Source organism: Olea europaea, chromosome 3 (assembly GCF_002742605.1).
Source record: "Olea europaea var. sylvestris chromosome 3, O_europaea_v1, whole genome shotgun sequence".
Classification (NCBI taxonomy): domain Eukaryota; kingdom Viridiplantae; phylum Streptophyta; class Magnoliopsida; order Lamiales; family Oleaceae; genus Olea; species Olea europaea.
The window spans coordinates 21,733,452-21,748,020 of record NC_036239.1 but is presented as its reverse complement, the minus strand read 5'-3'; the positions used below and the strand labels follow the sequence as shown (position 1 = coordinate 21,748,020).

The 14,569-nt window shown below is 33.4% G+C and overlaps 2 protein-coding genes across 2 annotated transcripts; both read left to right on the top strand.

Moving 5' to 3' along the window:
* The first annotated feature begins 284 nt into the window (after positions 1–284).
* LOC111390196 (GTP-binding protein SAR1A-like) lies at positions 285–3,936 on the top strand. Its single transcript, XM_023015202.1, has 3 exons — positions 285–614; positions 851–982; positions 3,310–3,936. Exons 1-3 carry the CDS (start codon positions 486–488, stop codon positions 3,628–3,630), a joined length of 582 nt encoding a protein of 193 aa, XP_022870970.1. The 5' UTR covers positions 285–485; the 3' UTR covers positions 3,631–3,936.
* A 5,044-nt stretch (positions 3,937–8,980) lies between these two features.
* On the top strand, positions 8,981–12,979 carry LOC111390187 (protein disulfide-isomerase like 2-1-like). The gene is made up of 7 exons (XM_023015196.1): positions 8,981–9,225; positions 9,680–9,764; positions 11,331–11,428; positions 11,597–11,652; positions 12,452–12,569; positions 12,722–12,749; positions 12,836–12,979. Exons 1-7 carry the CDS (start codon positions 9,071–9,073, stop codon positions 12,929–12,931), a joined length of 636 nt encoding a protein of 211 aa, XP_022870964.1. The 5' UTR covers positions 8,981–9,070; the 3' UTR covers positions 12,932–12,979.
* The last annotated feature ends 1,590 nt before the right edge of the window (positions 12,980–14,569 follow it).

Below are 14,569 nucleotides of genomic sequence, written 5' to 3'. Positions count from 1 at the left end.
AATGTATAGATTTTTAATATATTTTAGACAGAAAAGGACGTAATAAAAGTCATGCAATTTGAAAATGAAGGAAGGAAAATTATTAGTTTTATCAAACTTAAGACTAGAAAGGGACGTAATGAAAGTCACGCAAGTTGAATCTTGTGACAGGTTCGTTGTTGGTGACCAAACTAAAATGAATTTCAAATAAAAAGTTGAGTGACTAAAATAAAACTTAACTCAAAGTTGGTGACCTTACAATTATTTTATATAAAAATAATATTTCGAAAACACCAAAATGATACCAAACATTGACTTCTTGAACATTCGCAAAGCCCTCAATTCAATCGGGGATAAAATGCAGAGTCGACTCTATCTCTCTCCAGTATAATACCAAACGGTAGGAATCATTGCGTATTTCTGGTGAACTGTAGTTGAATCAGTCGAGGAATTGCAATCCGTTATTTTTCAAGTCATCATTGAGTGAATAATACTATAGAAGAATAATGTTTTTGGTGGATTGGTTCTATGGAGTACTTGCATCTCTAGGGCTATGGCAAAAGGAGGCCAAAATTCTCTTCTTAGGCCTTGATAATTCTGGCAAAACCACCCTCCTTCATATGCTTAAAGACGAGGTAGGAGATATTTCATTTGTTTAATTTGTACGTGAAGAATTGAAATTACTTTTGCGAATTGTTTAAGTTGGTTAGTTTTGATTATATAAACTTGTTTTTATTGCTTAAATGATTAATACGCGAGGCTATGGTATGAGTATCAGAAAATAACTGTGTTTCTATGAATATTGGTTAATAATCACTGTATTGAAGGTTTAAAAGTGAAACTGAGATACTTATGGTGTGGAAATGAGCAGAGATTGGTACAACACCAGCCAACCCAGTATCCGACTTCAGAGGAGCTGAGTATCGGGAAAATCAAGTTCAAGGCTTTTGATTTGGGAGGCCATCAGATTGCACGCCGAGTTTGGAAAGATTATTATGCCAAGGTATTATTTTTGCAAAATTCCGAACCTGCGGTAGTTGATTTACATTTACTTGCATGGTTAGTAAACTACTGGGCCATAACGAGAGAATTTTACAGCAATAGTGTATTGAATTGCTGGATTTTTCTCTCTGGTCACTGGCAGTAAATTTTTAGTTCTTTAAGATAGCATGATATCTGTTTGTTTTCTTGCTTGATTTTGGCATTCATGCTATATAGAGCAATGTGACATAGATGTTCAGTATTGCATGAGTGCTGTTATTATGGCATTGCATTTTAGCTGTTACAATTAGATAAATTGTTTTCCTTTTTCTTTTCTCTATTATGTGGGAGTCAGTCAAAGACAGTATAAGTAGGTCTGAATAATTGATATTTTATCAAAAAGCTTTGCTTGTAGTTATAGTTCTGGAGGAAAGTTTTTACAGTCTCCATCACAGATTTTGTTAAAGTAGAGTTTCTTTGCTACTCAATCGCATATAGTTGTGTATAAGAAGAAATGCATAACAGAGAAGAGTCCATCAAGAACATATCTGCCTGACAGAGAATAGATCATTCTAATCTGCCAGCCCTTGTTTTTATCACTAACCATTTTTTGGTTTATTTGATTCATGGGAGGTCCAAATGGAGTCGGGGAGTTTGTTAAGAGCACCTTTAATTTTTCTAGGAAGTTTTTCACTAATACCTCATCAGACTGGTTCCATTATCCAAATTCTAACTATATTAATGAGAAAACTTGTTAAAAGAGTGACTTATCCGATCACCTAACTGTAAAGAATGAGGAGGATGCAAGTGTTTTTTAAATTGTCGAATCCACCACTCAGAGAAGTTGCAAAGTGAAAATGAATGCTCATATTATTAATTAGGGTTTTTGAGAGGACCATTGATTATTTTAGTTTGTTCTGTGGACATGATATTTTGGCTTCGGAAATTGGATTATTTAATACATCAACACAGTCTTATTACTTTGTAGATTTCTTCCAATTTATGGTGAATTTAACCTATTTTTTGAATTTTCTGAATCTTGCCTTACGCTTTTAAGTTTTCTCTGAATATATTTTAGTATTTCGTGCTATCACTTTGGATGAAGCATGTGCCTCATTTTGAACTTTATCCATGGAAGACATGGCTCCTGAATGTGCTTTGCACTTTTGATTATGAGAAAAACAATTCCTTGCTTCAAGAAGATAAGAAAAATGGTAATAGAACTTCTTTTGCAATCAATGCTTACAGTGAAGTATGCCAGTTGTGTTGTTCCAGTCTTGCTGCAGTTTTATTATGTCTTTCGAGAAGAATTGCTGTTTCTTTATCCTTCCACCTTTTCCTTCTCACGTGGAATTGTGAATGGGGGCAAGGACTTAGATGCAGACGTCTTCCCATAAAAATGCAGTGGCTTAGCTTGGAATTCTGTTCTATGTGTCTTTGATTGTTTAAATTCAAGGATTGTGTAATTAATAGAACATATATGTTTGTAAAAGCAATAAAACTTGAAAAAGAAAAATGAAAGAAGGGATAAACTGAAACAACTTATTCTTTTCTCTGTGTTGAACATATTTTTATTGCGCTTGTGATAGAAATAAAAATTGAAAAAGAATGAATGAAGGGAGAAACTGAAATAACTTTTCTGTTCTCTGTGTTGAAAACTATTTTGGCTGCAAAGGGGCAACGCATTGTTATGAGCAATGAATGAAGACATGAGCCAGTAATATGATGGGTCTATTGCTCCAATATAGGATCTTTACAGTCACATGTTGTTATATTGTCTTGAGATATTGTACAGCATTGCTTGTAACGAAGTTGAAAATACAATGGAGACAATGGACAACCTGAAGTGTACCTTGATCAATAATTTTGCAGTGGAATATACTTTTGAGGAAAACTGCTGCAATATAGAAACATATCTAACATTTATTTTTCACCTGTAAGCTTTTTGAGTAATTTTAGAGCATCAAGTTTATGATCCTTACCACCAAGCAGCAGAAGAGTGGCTGCCAAAAAAAGGCACCTTATGAGGTGCTTATAAGCACGCCCAAATAATTGGAAAAGTTTAGATAGTGCACAATCACATCCCGATGTAAATCATTTTTGCTGTCCGTTATACGGCACTATAGTTAATTATTTGATGGTTTAGTTTATAATTCTCTCTTTGCTTATTGTGATAGAAACTAGTTTTTAGTTGTTTTCATTTGGACCGCGAGTATGTATTTCCATTGTGATATTTTTCTTGGCTGCATCAATCTAATGGTCATACCATGGATTGAAAGTTCATAGTTTATGACTTATTTTTATTATTTGCTTCCAAGGTATAATGTGCAATATTTTTTCTGTGTAAAGGTGGATGCAGTTATTTATTTAGTGGATGCTTATGACAAGGAGAGGTTTGCAGAATCAAAGAAAGAGCTGGATGCTCTCCTTTCTGACGATTCCTTGGCTAATGTTCCGTTCTTGATTTTGGGCAACAAGATCGACATCCCTTATGCTGCCTCGGAAGATGAGTTGCAGTACCACATGGGCTTGACAGGCATCACTACCGGTAAGGGGAAAGTAAATTTGGCAGATTCAAATGTGCGGCCACTTGAGGTATTTATGTGCAGCATTGTGCGTAAAATGGGTTATGGAGAGGGCTTCAAATGGCTCTCTCAATACATCAAGTAGCGTGAAAGGAGAATTGATATGTTTGCCTTTTACTGTCTATATAGTTATGTTTTATTAGACTTTATGAGTTCAAAATGTCTCTCTCAAAGCATTGTAGGATAAATTTCTAACAATTTACGCTTTTTACCGAAGTGAAAAAAATAGTGGTCTTCTAGTTTGTCATGGGTTAGTTAAGTGGTTGAAGTATGGAGAAGTGTTTTTTGTCTTATTGCCATCTTCTTGAACATGTTATGTGTTAATTATGTACGATGTAATACTGTAAGTGCAAGGGTCGTGAACAAGTAATAAAGTAATTTGGAATGTTGATCCAATGAGCAGTGTTTTAATTCTAGTTTGATTAAAATGCCGGATAACTTGTACAAAATTGGTTTGATCTTTTTAACGAACTAATTATATGAAAGGCACCTATAAACTATTAAAACTAGCAAAAGTGAATTTTTTTGGGAAATTCTGATTGGAACGTGTTGGGATTCATAAATTGAGGGTGTGATTATTAAAGGTTGAATCTTTAAGTATATTTATCAATGAAATGAGCGAATTAACGTAAAATGATTCATGTACTTGACTGCAAATTCTTACATAACCCGGCTTTGTTCTAACATGCGTGAAAGACTATTGACCGATAGGCATTTTGACCTGCTCCTTGTAGGCTAAGTATTCAATTCAATCAATGGTATTTTAGTTCAGGAAGCTGGAATTGGAGCCTCTCAATGTTTCAATTTCACAAGTAATGTCAAAAAAATTTCGATGAATTCTTGTCGTTGCAAATTAAATATGTGATTTTCAAGCATGCCTAAATTTGTTTATCAAAGAAAAATTGGTCTCTTTTCTAATTTTTCATCACTCCACGAAGTTCATTTTTAAATGAGGTAGTTTATTGTGTTTACAAACCTAACTAGCTATCAGCAGCAACAAGAAAACAAAAACTAACCAAGTATTGAAAACAAATCCTCCCGTCATCATAAACATGGCTCAACCAAACTTAGCACCACCATCGTTACCGCCTCCGTCTCTGCCCTTGCCCCTACTGGCTCCATCCCAACCACCAATGGTTCCGAGGTTCTATGTACAGTCAGTGTAACAAATCTTGCCAATCTTTTACCAAATGACACTGTCCTTCGCTTTTTCGGACATGGGCATTTGTCAATTGTCCAACAAATGCCTCACGACATTTTTTGTAACACCCCAAAATCTATACGCCGATGGTTACCCAAATAAATTCTTTATCCGTAAGACAAGTTGATTAATTCAAAGTTTAATATAAAATTTAAAGAAATATGTGGAATAAAATAAGTTATTTTATCGTCTCATAGAATGTCAATTTAATTCAATCCCCTGTAGATATATAAATCAAATACTTATTTTCAATATTGATTTTGAAAATAGAATTCGGATTGCAAAATAATTTTCTAACTAAATATTAAATACTGAAAGAAAATTAAAATTTTTGATCCAGTGACACGAACTTTATCAATAGTTTCAACCCCCAACTCCGATCAATCAAGCATTTGTAAAATATTTTAAATATCGAATGAGTATAAAATATACTCGATATAGAATTCATAACAATATTTTCACAATTTAATATAAAAAGCAAGTAAAATACGCACATACCATATTTTTCTAGTTAATAGAAACTGAACCGTGTCATTCTCAACTAGGTCATATCCATTTTCAATCTCTACTTAGGGTCTCTATGACTTGTTTTGGTATAGATCTACATAATACCATATGATATTATTAACAATATCATTCTTTAATTTGGATCAAATAATAGCATATAAAATATTTAACTTAAAAGAAATCCTTAACTTGTTCGTAAAATTGCTTGTATGCTCGAACTACTTAGGATTGAAAATTCTTGCTACCAGATCACAAATGCTCCGTATAGCTTTTCTTTTCTTTTATCTTCTCCATCTCTCTCACTCATTCTTTCACAGTTCCTTTACGCTCTTTTTCTCTACATTTGTGTGAATTGACACGCAACAATAGGGGAGTGCGCTCAATTTATAGTTATGATTAGATAAGAATAATTAGCTACTTAGAATTTTAATAGCTATATTAATTAAATTTTAAATTAGACTTCCAACAACCAAACTTATCATGAAATTCGAATTTAAGAAAATTCTAATTACACGATGATAAAATTCTAAAGTGGATATTTGCAAATTTCAAGTTTTATCTAAACACTTTTATATAACATAATTCGATAATAATTTAATAAATATCCAAATATATTTTAAATCATAATTTCCTGCAAAACTCATCTATCCAATCATTAGGACTATAAACACAATGCTCCTAAAAAATGGTAAAATTGCTAAGTTATCCTCAATTTCTCAAAACTTGCATTTATGCCTCGTATATATAGTATGTATTTTTTCGAGGTAAGTTTTTTATAACAATCCAGACACCGTGCTCAAGCCTGTATATCATATATACAGTCCGTTTTGGGAGGGATTCTGCCCTTTTACTCCTAAAATTGGTACTAAGATTCAACTAAAGTCTCTCTTAAAGAGAAGATCATATGTTCAAATTATGGAGAATGCAACAAAAACTTGTGAGGGATAAGATGACAGAGGCCCTCCCAAAGCAAATAATATATATAATATAACAGCTTGGGCGCGAGTCTTTGGTCATTACATTTCTAATAGAGTTATGTGCAATTGTTTGCTTCCCTATCTTTCTTATAGCTCCATTGACAAGGGGAAGTTATTCGAAGACATGTACATTTTTCAACGACGATCAAGATTCGAATGGAGAGAACACCGAGGGATAATACCAATTCAATTGAGTGTAAATGTTATACCCTAGGTCTAATCAACTTTGGACATAAATACTTTTAATATATAATTGATGCATTGTATGGCAAATCTATTTAATTAATATTCAATTATATTAAATAATAGAGTTTGTAGATTCAAATCTTGATAATTTGTTAATCACAATGAGTTATGATTATGAGATACAAATTACATATGATTGAATCTTAAATCGTCCGTAGTCGTAAGTAATAATGAGATACGGATATCATTATTACGGAGAGACCATCGCATGTGGCATTTTTTACTTGTGAAGTAATTAACTGATCTCACAAGCTAAAGTGTGATGACACTTAAACGAACACATGAATATTTTGTTATAGAACAAAACATTGGAGACCCGCCGAAAGATTCCACACGGATAATTATTTAAGTGTCAGTGGTTAATCTCTAATGTTCGGTAGTGGGATTGGTCCTTTGATTTGAGATCATCATAGTACCTTATATGAGGACAGTCATCCTTTGACGGTGTTAAATGTTGCTCTGCCAAGAGCCGTTAATATGACATTGTTCGAATATGTCGATAACCGTATGAAGGTTGTGAATGACCGATAGAGAATTCGTCATTCTTAGATAGTAAGAGATTATGATCTTCATTTAATTCAATTAAGTCGATAGCGAAATTCGTGGTCAAGGTGTATTCAGAAGTTGAAAAGGAGTTTTCGACTTATATTTACTTAATAGTGGCATGAAAGATATGATCAATAATCGAGATTGACACACTCTCATATCTCGTAATTGATCGAACCATGTTGACGAATGGATTATAGTTTCACGGTAAATGAACGAGTTCGATTTTGTCATACCACGTGACATTTTCTGTCACATGTATTGCCCTGATACATTGCTAGATGTCAATCTAGGATGACGAGTGTGAATTTGTGATAAATAAAAAGGGTGTTTAAATTTATCAATTTTGATTAGATAAAAATAATATTTCACGTCGTTAGGCATCGTGATCGGGAACCTGATGGGTCGCACATATAAGGAGAACAGGAAGATTGTGATTTGTCAATTAATTAATTTAACAAGCGTTGGATAAATTAATTAATTGGGTTGTTTATAGGCCCGAATTAATTAATTGGATTAATTAATTCACGAACCATATTTGATTAAATGGATTAATTAAATGTTGGACCGGGTCAGGCCAAACCCATTTGGGCTCATATAAATATGACTAAGATTTTCAAAATCTGTAGAGAAAATTCATTCTTCTTGTTAGCACAAGAAAGAAAACTCTAATCCTACAATCTTGTTCTCTATGTGAATCACCGTTGGAAGCTGAAAATTGAACAGCTATGAGTGACAGATCAAGGTCTCTGGAACTAAAGAATTACAAAGGAGTTTGTAGAGTCAAAGCAAAAAGTTTGCAAATCTCGTAAAAGGTACAATTTCCTATCACAGTTTCTATCTAAACACAGAAGGATCCTTGGTAGGAATTGAAAATTGTTTTAATTTTTCGCTGCGCATGATAAGTAGATTCTCAACAGTAAGTTTAAAATCGGTATCATAAACTTTGTTCATTTATTTATGTCGCTTTTCGTGTACATGATCTTTGCTCTTAGTGATTCTGATGTTCAAAATTGTTTCTTTCCTCATGCCATGGAGAATTTGAATGTTTTGGTGATGAATTTTCCTCTAGGAGCTGTTTTTCGAGCTTTTTTTTCATGGTATTACCTAAAATGCTTAGAGGAATCGGATATGCAGGAATGCCATTATAATTTTTTGCATAATCTATTCTATAAATTTGAACTACGTATATCTCACACATTAATGTATCTATACAAGATCCGAGAAGAAAAGTCGAGATTCTAACAAGATTGACTTTTTAAGATAGAACTTCAAATCTTTAAGTCAATACAACTGTATGAGATACAAAACAATTTATGTTTCCAATGAAATTTCACCTTTTTAAAAATATTTGGTAATAACTGTATTGATAGAATATTACCTAAATTAGACTAATAAGAAACTATGTATAAATTGTGTTTAGAACAAGAAATAATCTATACCATATCATTAATTAATAGTAAAAAGAGTCATAAAAATTTAGATGACTTCTTATTTTAAAGAAAAATAAAACAATAATTTTTTTTTATTTTACAATTAAAAAACAAGTAAAAAAAAATTAATAGCTAAAATAAAAGGAATAAATTTATGGTCCATAATTTAAATTTTTGATGGATCATCAAAGGACATATTTGGCGATGAGTATCAGTTGAAATAAAATCAACACCTCTTTTAACCTTTTAATATAAAATTATTGTCAATTCACTTCTTTCACAATTTCATGTTATATCACACAGTAATTATGTAAAAGTCAAGTTACGGTGTGATTATGAACTAAGAAATTTCCATTAGTTTGAAATGATGATAAGTAATGAAATCTAATAGTCATGAGTTTGAAATTAAATTGAAGTTTAGATATCAAATTGAAATAAATTAAAATTTAGTGATCTAATTGAAATTTTCTGAAAGATCAGTGGCTGCAAGTCAAAGAAAAGGTCTCACGACTCCGCTGCTACGAATATCCTAAGAGGCGACAGGTTCACATTTCTTTATTAATTTTCTTTAAAAGGAAGAACCATTAACCTTCCAAACAAATTTTCTTGGCGGAAATGTCGAGATCGTGGATTTGCATTGCATTTGGCATCTTAGCGTTGTTTTTGTTCGCTTCAGCCTTTGCGGACGATGTCGTAGTACTCACTGAGGACAACTTCGAGAAAGAGGTGGGTCAAGATCGCGCCGCTTTGGTCGAGTTTTACGCACCCTGGTATGAACCACTTACTGTATTTGATTACTGGTTTCGGTGAATTTTAATTCAATCATATGTGTGTGTGTATAAGTTGTGTGATTGTTCATGATTCCCTTTTTTTTTTTTCCTACGAGATCTTTCATTTCCGAGCTCGTCTTGATCGATATAGATCTGAGTTATTGTTTATCTATATTTTCCCTCTAGACCCTTTTATTTGGTATCTTATTTGTTTGTTTATATTTTTTAAGTAATTTAGGGTGTATATTTTTTCTCTACCAGTTCATTTTGTTGTGAACAAGATGAGTTTTTTAACCCTTTCAATTATAAAAATCTTGAGTGCTTAGCCAGCTTAGGGAATGATTGAAGGAATAAATATGAATTGATTTGGTTTGTAGAAATTCTCGAAATTCTTGTTGCTTCTGTGTAGGTGTAGATAAATTGAAGATATATATGATATAGTGTTGCTATGCAGGTGTGGCCACTGTAAGAAGCTTGCTCCCGAGTATGAAAAGCTTGGTTCGAGTTTCAAGAAGGCTAAATCTGTTTTGATTGGCAAGGTTAGCCTTTTTTGAGTTTGGCGTGTATGTAAGTTATTAGTTGTGCTCTTGAAATATTCCCAAAAAGATTCTGTTTTTCTATCCGAAATGGAACTTCACACCATGCTCAACTAAGAATGCATTGCTTTGACGTGAATTGAGACTTCTTCTATGTATTGCATTCCTTGCCAAATGTCATTCCTCTGATTTACAATGAATGGGGCCACCACCACTTACCAATGTTCAGCCTCAGTTCTTTATCTTATTCACTATACTATATCACAAATTCATATTAACTTTGCTTTTTTCTACTATTTAGATTGTCTTTTGATGTCCCAAATGCTTAAGTAAGATCAAGCATATCTAGTCTAATAATGGCTCCATAGAACCTTTTTTTTTTTAAACCATCATTATAGGTATCTTAACACTTATCCATATTGTCTATCTTGCTCACATCCTTTTTGAGTCATCCTACTTTATCGAATGAAATAAAAAGTTAAAAATTAAAAGTTCACAAGAGCACTTTGACATGGGTGAAGGTTTCAGAAGCCCAATTCAAATGATTGTAGCTCTGCTGGGTAAAAGCATAAAAATGATTAGTCTGGCCTTCAACAAGTTGGAGAAAGTTCTAGTAATGGGTTAAATATATTAGCTAGTTGTTTTATGAATTATGCTAACTGACTGACCATCCTTTTTTAACTGTTGCTTGGTTTTTTAACTGAAGTAAAATCATTACATAATTACTTATCATGTTTGATTGAGATTCTCTCAGCTGAAGGATAAGTGGTCATCTATGAGTATGTTGTGTGGTTATTTGTTTGTGTTTTCTGTCCTGATGGTGCTGAACGGTACAGTTATTTTTTATTTGGAAAATCAGCGAAGTACATTAGATTAGTTAACCTGTTGAATTATGGTACTATTTATTGGGAATAAGACTTTGTTGTAATAGTTGTTATTAAACCGTGGTTAAAAAGACGTATTTTGGTATGTGGATTTTTTCTTCGTGAGTCGAGTAATATGAAAAAGTTCCAAAACTGAAAATGCTAAATAAGTGTGTAATAAATTGTAAACAATCTTCAAAATTCAGAACTAAACAATTTAAATAAACGATAGCACAATTTTTTGATGTTTTAGTAATAGTTGATTCCCAAGGTAGTTCAATCAGAAAGCACTAATTTTAAATGTTTTAGTAATAGTTGGTAGTGCTGTGGGCTATACCAAAATGGGATAATTATAATTTTTAATTTTTTGTGGGCCCACACCTAAAGCTTGAGAATTAAGGAGTACATGATTTACAAGCCTTGAGGCACAAGCATGCGCATCCAAAACTGCCTCACAATTAGCACTGTCAGGCTTTTTTTGTTGCCCTCGTTTTGAGGCACAGCTTAAGGCAGGCCTCAATCACAATTTTTTGAAACAGTGTAATGTTAAATTCTTGCATTACATTCATTTGAGGATCATTTCACTGGGTTGTGACTCAGTCTTTCTCAAAGCATTGATTTTTTCACAAACTGTTGTGGGTTGATTGCTAAATGTTTTCAACTTCAAAATGTTGATATCAATGACTATTAAACCATTCTGTTGTAGGTTGATTGTGATGAGCACAAGAGTGTCTGCAGTAAATATGGAGTTTCTGGATATCCCACCATCCAGTGGTTTCCTAAGGGGTCTTTGGAGCCCAAGAAGTGAGTTTAGGCTCTTCCAGAAAACTTGTCACTTCATTTCTTTTATATCCTCCTAGTAATTTTCAATTCATTAGATGAGGTTATGTTCTTTAAATAGTTTCTCTCCATTTAACTATTCAAGTCCCTGAAAAAGTGAATTCCACATTAATTTTGTTTTTTATTTCTTAGGTATGAAAGTGCAAGAACTGCTGAAGCCCTTGCTGAATTCATAAACAATGAAGGAGGTAAGACTTTTTGGTTCGTCATATATATCTGGTCCAAGATTGACTATGCACGCAGCAGGCGCCATTGTATATGCACAGATAAAAAAACTAGCTTATTGTGTGAAGGGCAATGTAATCATTATACCAGGTTGGTTATTCGTCAGTACCGATTTAGCTTACTATGTACTTGGAAGCCCTCGGCCAAACGAATATTTTACATAGAGCTGATAGGGCCTCATTGGTAAGTGCTACAAGATCTCGTGCATTGGAACTCACTGAATCCATTAGTATGGAACATTTTCTTTTCCAAGTGAAATCCCCTATTATATGAAAGATTGGTCCCCTACAGAAACGAGACTTCATAAGTTCAGGGACTTGAGAATGGAACAAAAAACAGGAAGACTCAACTGTCAAGAGCTCAGAGAAAAGGATTTGAAGCTCGTGACTCATGGGTATGGGGTACGAGCACTTGAGCTCCTCACTCTGGAGCTGGTGAACTTGATTTTCTCTCCTCACGTGTGATATATAATACACATCCAAATTAAGCAAGGAATCCCCGTTTGAATGATTCATAGCCAATATTATTACTCATACTGAAATTCACAAAGTCGCTTTTTTGAATATCCAAGAAATTCTAGGACTTGTAGAAAATATGCTTTAAATTTGTCCTAAATTTTGGATGAAAATCCACATTTTATTTCTAAATAGAAAAATGAGATATTTTTTAGTGTTCAACCATTTTTGCCCAAATATGTTTCAAAATCACACCTAAGTGGAGGTATCTCGCCTTGTTCTCTTACAAATGCTGTTTTGTTTTCAGGGACAAATGTCAAGATAGCTGCAATTCCTTCAAGTGTTGTGGTTCTCTCGCCAGACAACTTTGATGAGATTGTGCTCGATGAGACAAAGGACGTCCTTGTTGAGTTCTATGCACCCTGGTAGGTTTACATGTGAAGTTATTTTTCTATGCTGTTCTTGGACTTGAATGTGAGAAAAATAATTTGTTTCTAAGAGTTCTATATGTGACAATTTGCATGACACGTCCACTTGATATGATTGTCATTTCTGATTGAGGATATTCTTTTCCCAGGTGTGGTCATTGCAAAAGCCTTGCTCCTGTAAGTAAATCACTGGCTTTTCAATGAGACAATCATGGATTGTGAATAAATTATTGTAAAACATCTATCTTGTTTCTATTTTGTAGACTTATGAAAAGCTCGCAACAGCATTCAAGCTCGAAGATGATGTAGTCATTGCTAATGTGGATGCTGATAAGTACAAAGATATTGCAGAGAAGTAAGTATCCACGAATGCCCACTTTCAGAGCTTGCTGTGATAGTTCATTTAATGAAGTCACATTTTTTCGACTCTGGTGGTGTCCGCATATAACTTCTGGGAGTGGTTCTTCGCCGGGTGTTGTGGATCCATCTTCTCTCTCCCAATTCTGCACATCTTGCTTTACCAGATGTATGATCGGAAGAATGAGAGTAAGTAGTTTGTTTCCATTTACCGACTGGAAAAACTATTTTTGTTTCCACCAGTAGCATTAATGTTGTACTAGCGTAGTTTAGTTGTTATAATTATATGATCTCTTTTGGAAAGTAAAATGAAGTGATAGTTAATGCAAGATTCTTGGTTATTGAGGACAAGTTAGTGCGTTCTTTCATTATGTTTCAAAACTATGAAAAGATTAGACAGCCATTGTTGGTTGATAATGTTGTCAGTGTCGACTCCCACTCGGCTTAAGTCGGGAGAGGACTTCGACGGGGGTGGGTGTGTAGGGGTGAAAGATATATCTTCAGACTGAGGGAGGAGATGATATAAATATTTTCATTTTTGAATTGGGCCCTTTATTTTCTATTAGTTTTGTAAAAATAATTATAAAATTATCAACTTAAATTCCTCTAGTTAATTTATGGGTCGTGGTCAAGGTCAAGTTACACCTCTAAGAACATCTTCAAGAAACTCTTTAAACATAAGATAATTTTTAATTGAAAGAGTCAACAGTTAAAATTATGTTCTAAAGAAACTCCTTAAATTAACATTTTAATTTAGAAAACTTATTTTATATAATTAAATGTATTAAAAGAGTTTCAATCTTTAATGTAGGAAAATGATAAAATAATATTTAGAAAAGCTAGTTAAAAAGAAAGATAGAGAAAAATAATAAATATTTTTTGAGAGTGGTAAAATTAAGTGTTAAATATAAAGAGATTATTGGAGTATTTTAAGTTAATCTCTGAATTTATAGATACTCTTTAGATGATAAAATAAGTTATTTAAAAGTAGAGAGTATTTTGAACACACACTGATAATGTTTTTGTCAATTCATGAAAACAATTGAATAACTAAAAGGAAGCACTATAAGGCGAGGAAAAGGAGCTTGCTTAGTTCCCAAAACTATTCCTTTTGCTGTCTTTTAGCAAATTAGCAGATTATAACCAAATACAATTAGGGTCCATCTAATCACCATAAATTTACAACATGAGGATAGGCCAATCACAAGTGATAAATACTGAGAAGAGACATAATTGGTCGCATGGAGGCCCTTTCTGCAATTTGTACGACTATGAGGGTCTCCTACACCCCTGACAAAGGGCTATTCCCCAGCATGTGAATTGTGGAGTTTATACTAAATCATTGATTCAAGAATCTAGCATGAGATAAAAGTTTTCCAAATCTTACCATAGTCGTCAAGTTACCGTCATAGTCGAGAAATAAATCTTAACTTCATATGGTTGAACTCATAAAGTGCACACGACGGTTTAATAGAGATTGTGCATCCGTAAAGAGGGTGAAGGTTCGTGTTTAAAGATTGAGAATTAAGTAGCTCCTGTGCAATTTTCAAATAATGAACCATATGCAACCTTGGGTTGTGCTTCATGTCTGTGTACGGGTTCACAGAACTCACAACAAGGAAAGAGGGGGGGGGGGGGTT

Coding starts and splice junctions, on each gene's coding strand:
- LOC111390196 (XM_023015202.1), top strand. CDS start 486: ATGTTTTTGGTGGATTGGTTCTATGGAGTACTTGCATCTCTAGGGCTA. Junction 615..850: donor TTCATATGCTTAAAGACGAG/GTAGGAGATATT, acceptor GGAAATGAGCAG/AGATTGGTACAACACCAGCC. Junction 983..3,309: donor GGAAAGATTATTATGCCAAG/GTATTATTTTTG, acceptor TTCTGTGTAAAG/GTGGATGCAGTTATTTATTT.
- LOC111390187 (XM_023015196.1), top strand. CDS start 9,071: ATGTCGAGATCGTGGATTTGCATTGCATTTGGCATCTTAGCGTTGTTT. Junction 11,429..11,596: donor GGGTCTTTGGAGCCCAAGAA/GTGAGTTTAGGC, acceptor TTTATTTCTTAG/GTATGAAAGTGCAAGAACTG. Junction 12,750..12,835: donor ATTGCAAAAGCCTTGCTCCT/GTAAGTAAATCA, acceptor TCTATTTTGTAG/ACTTATGAAAAGCTCGCAAC.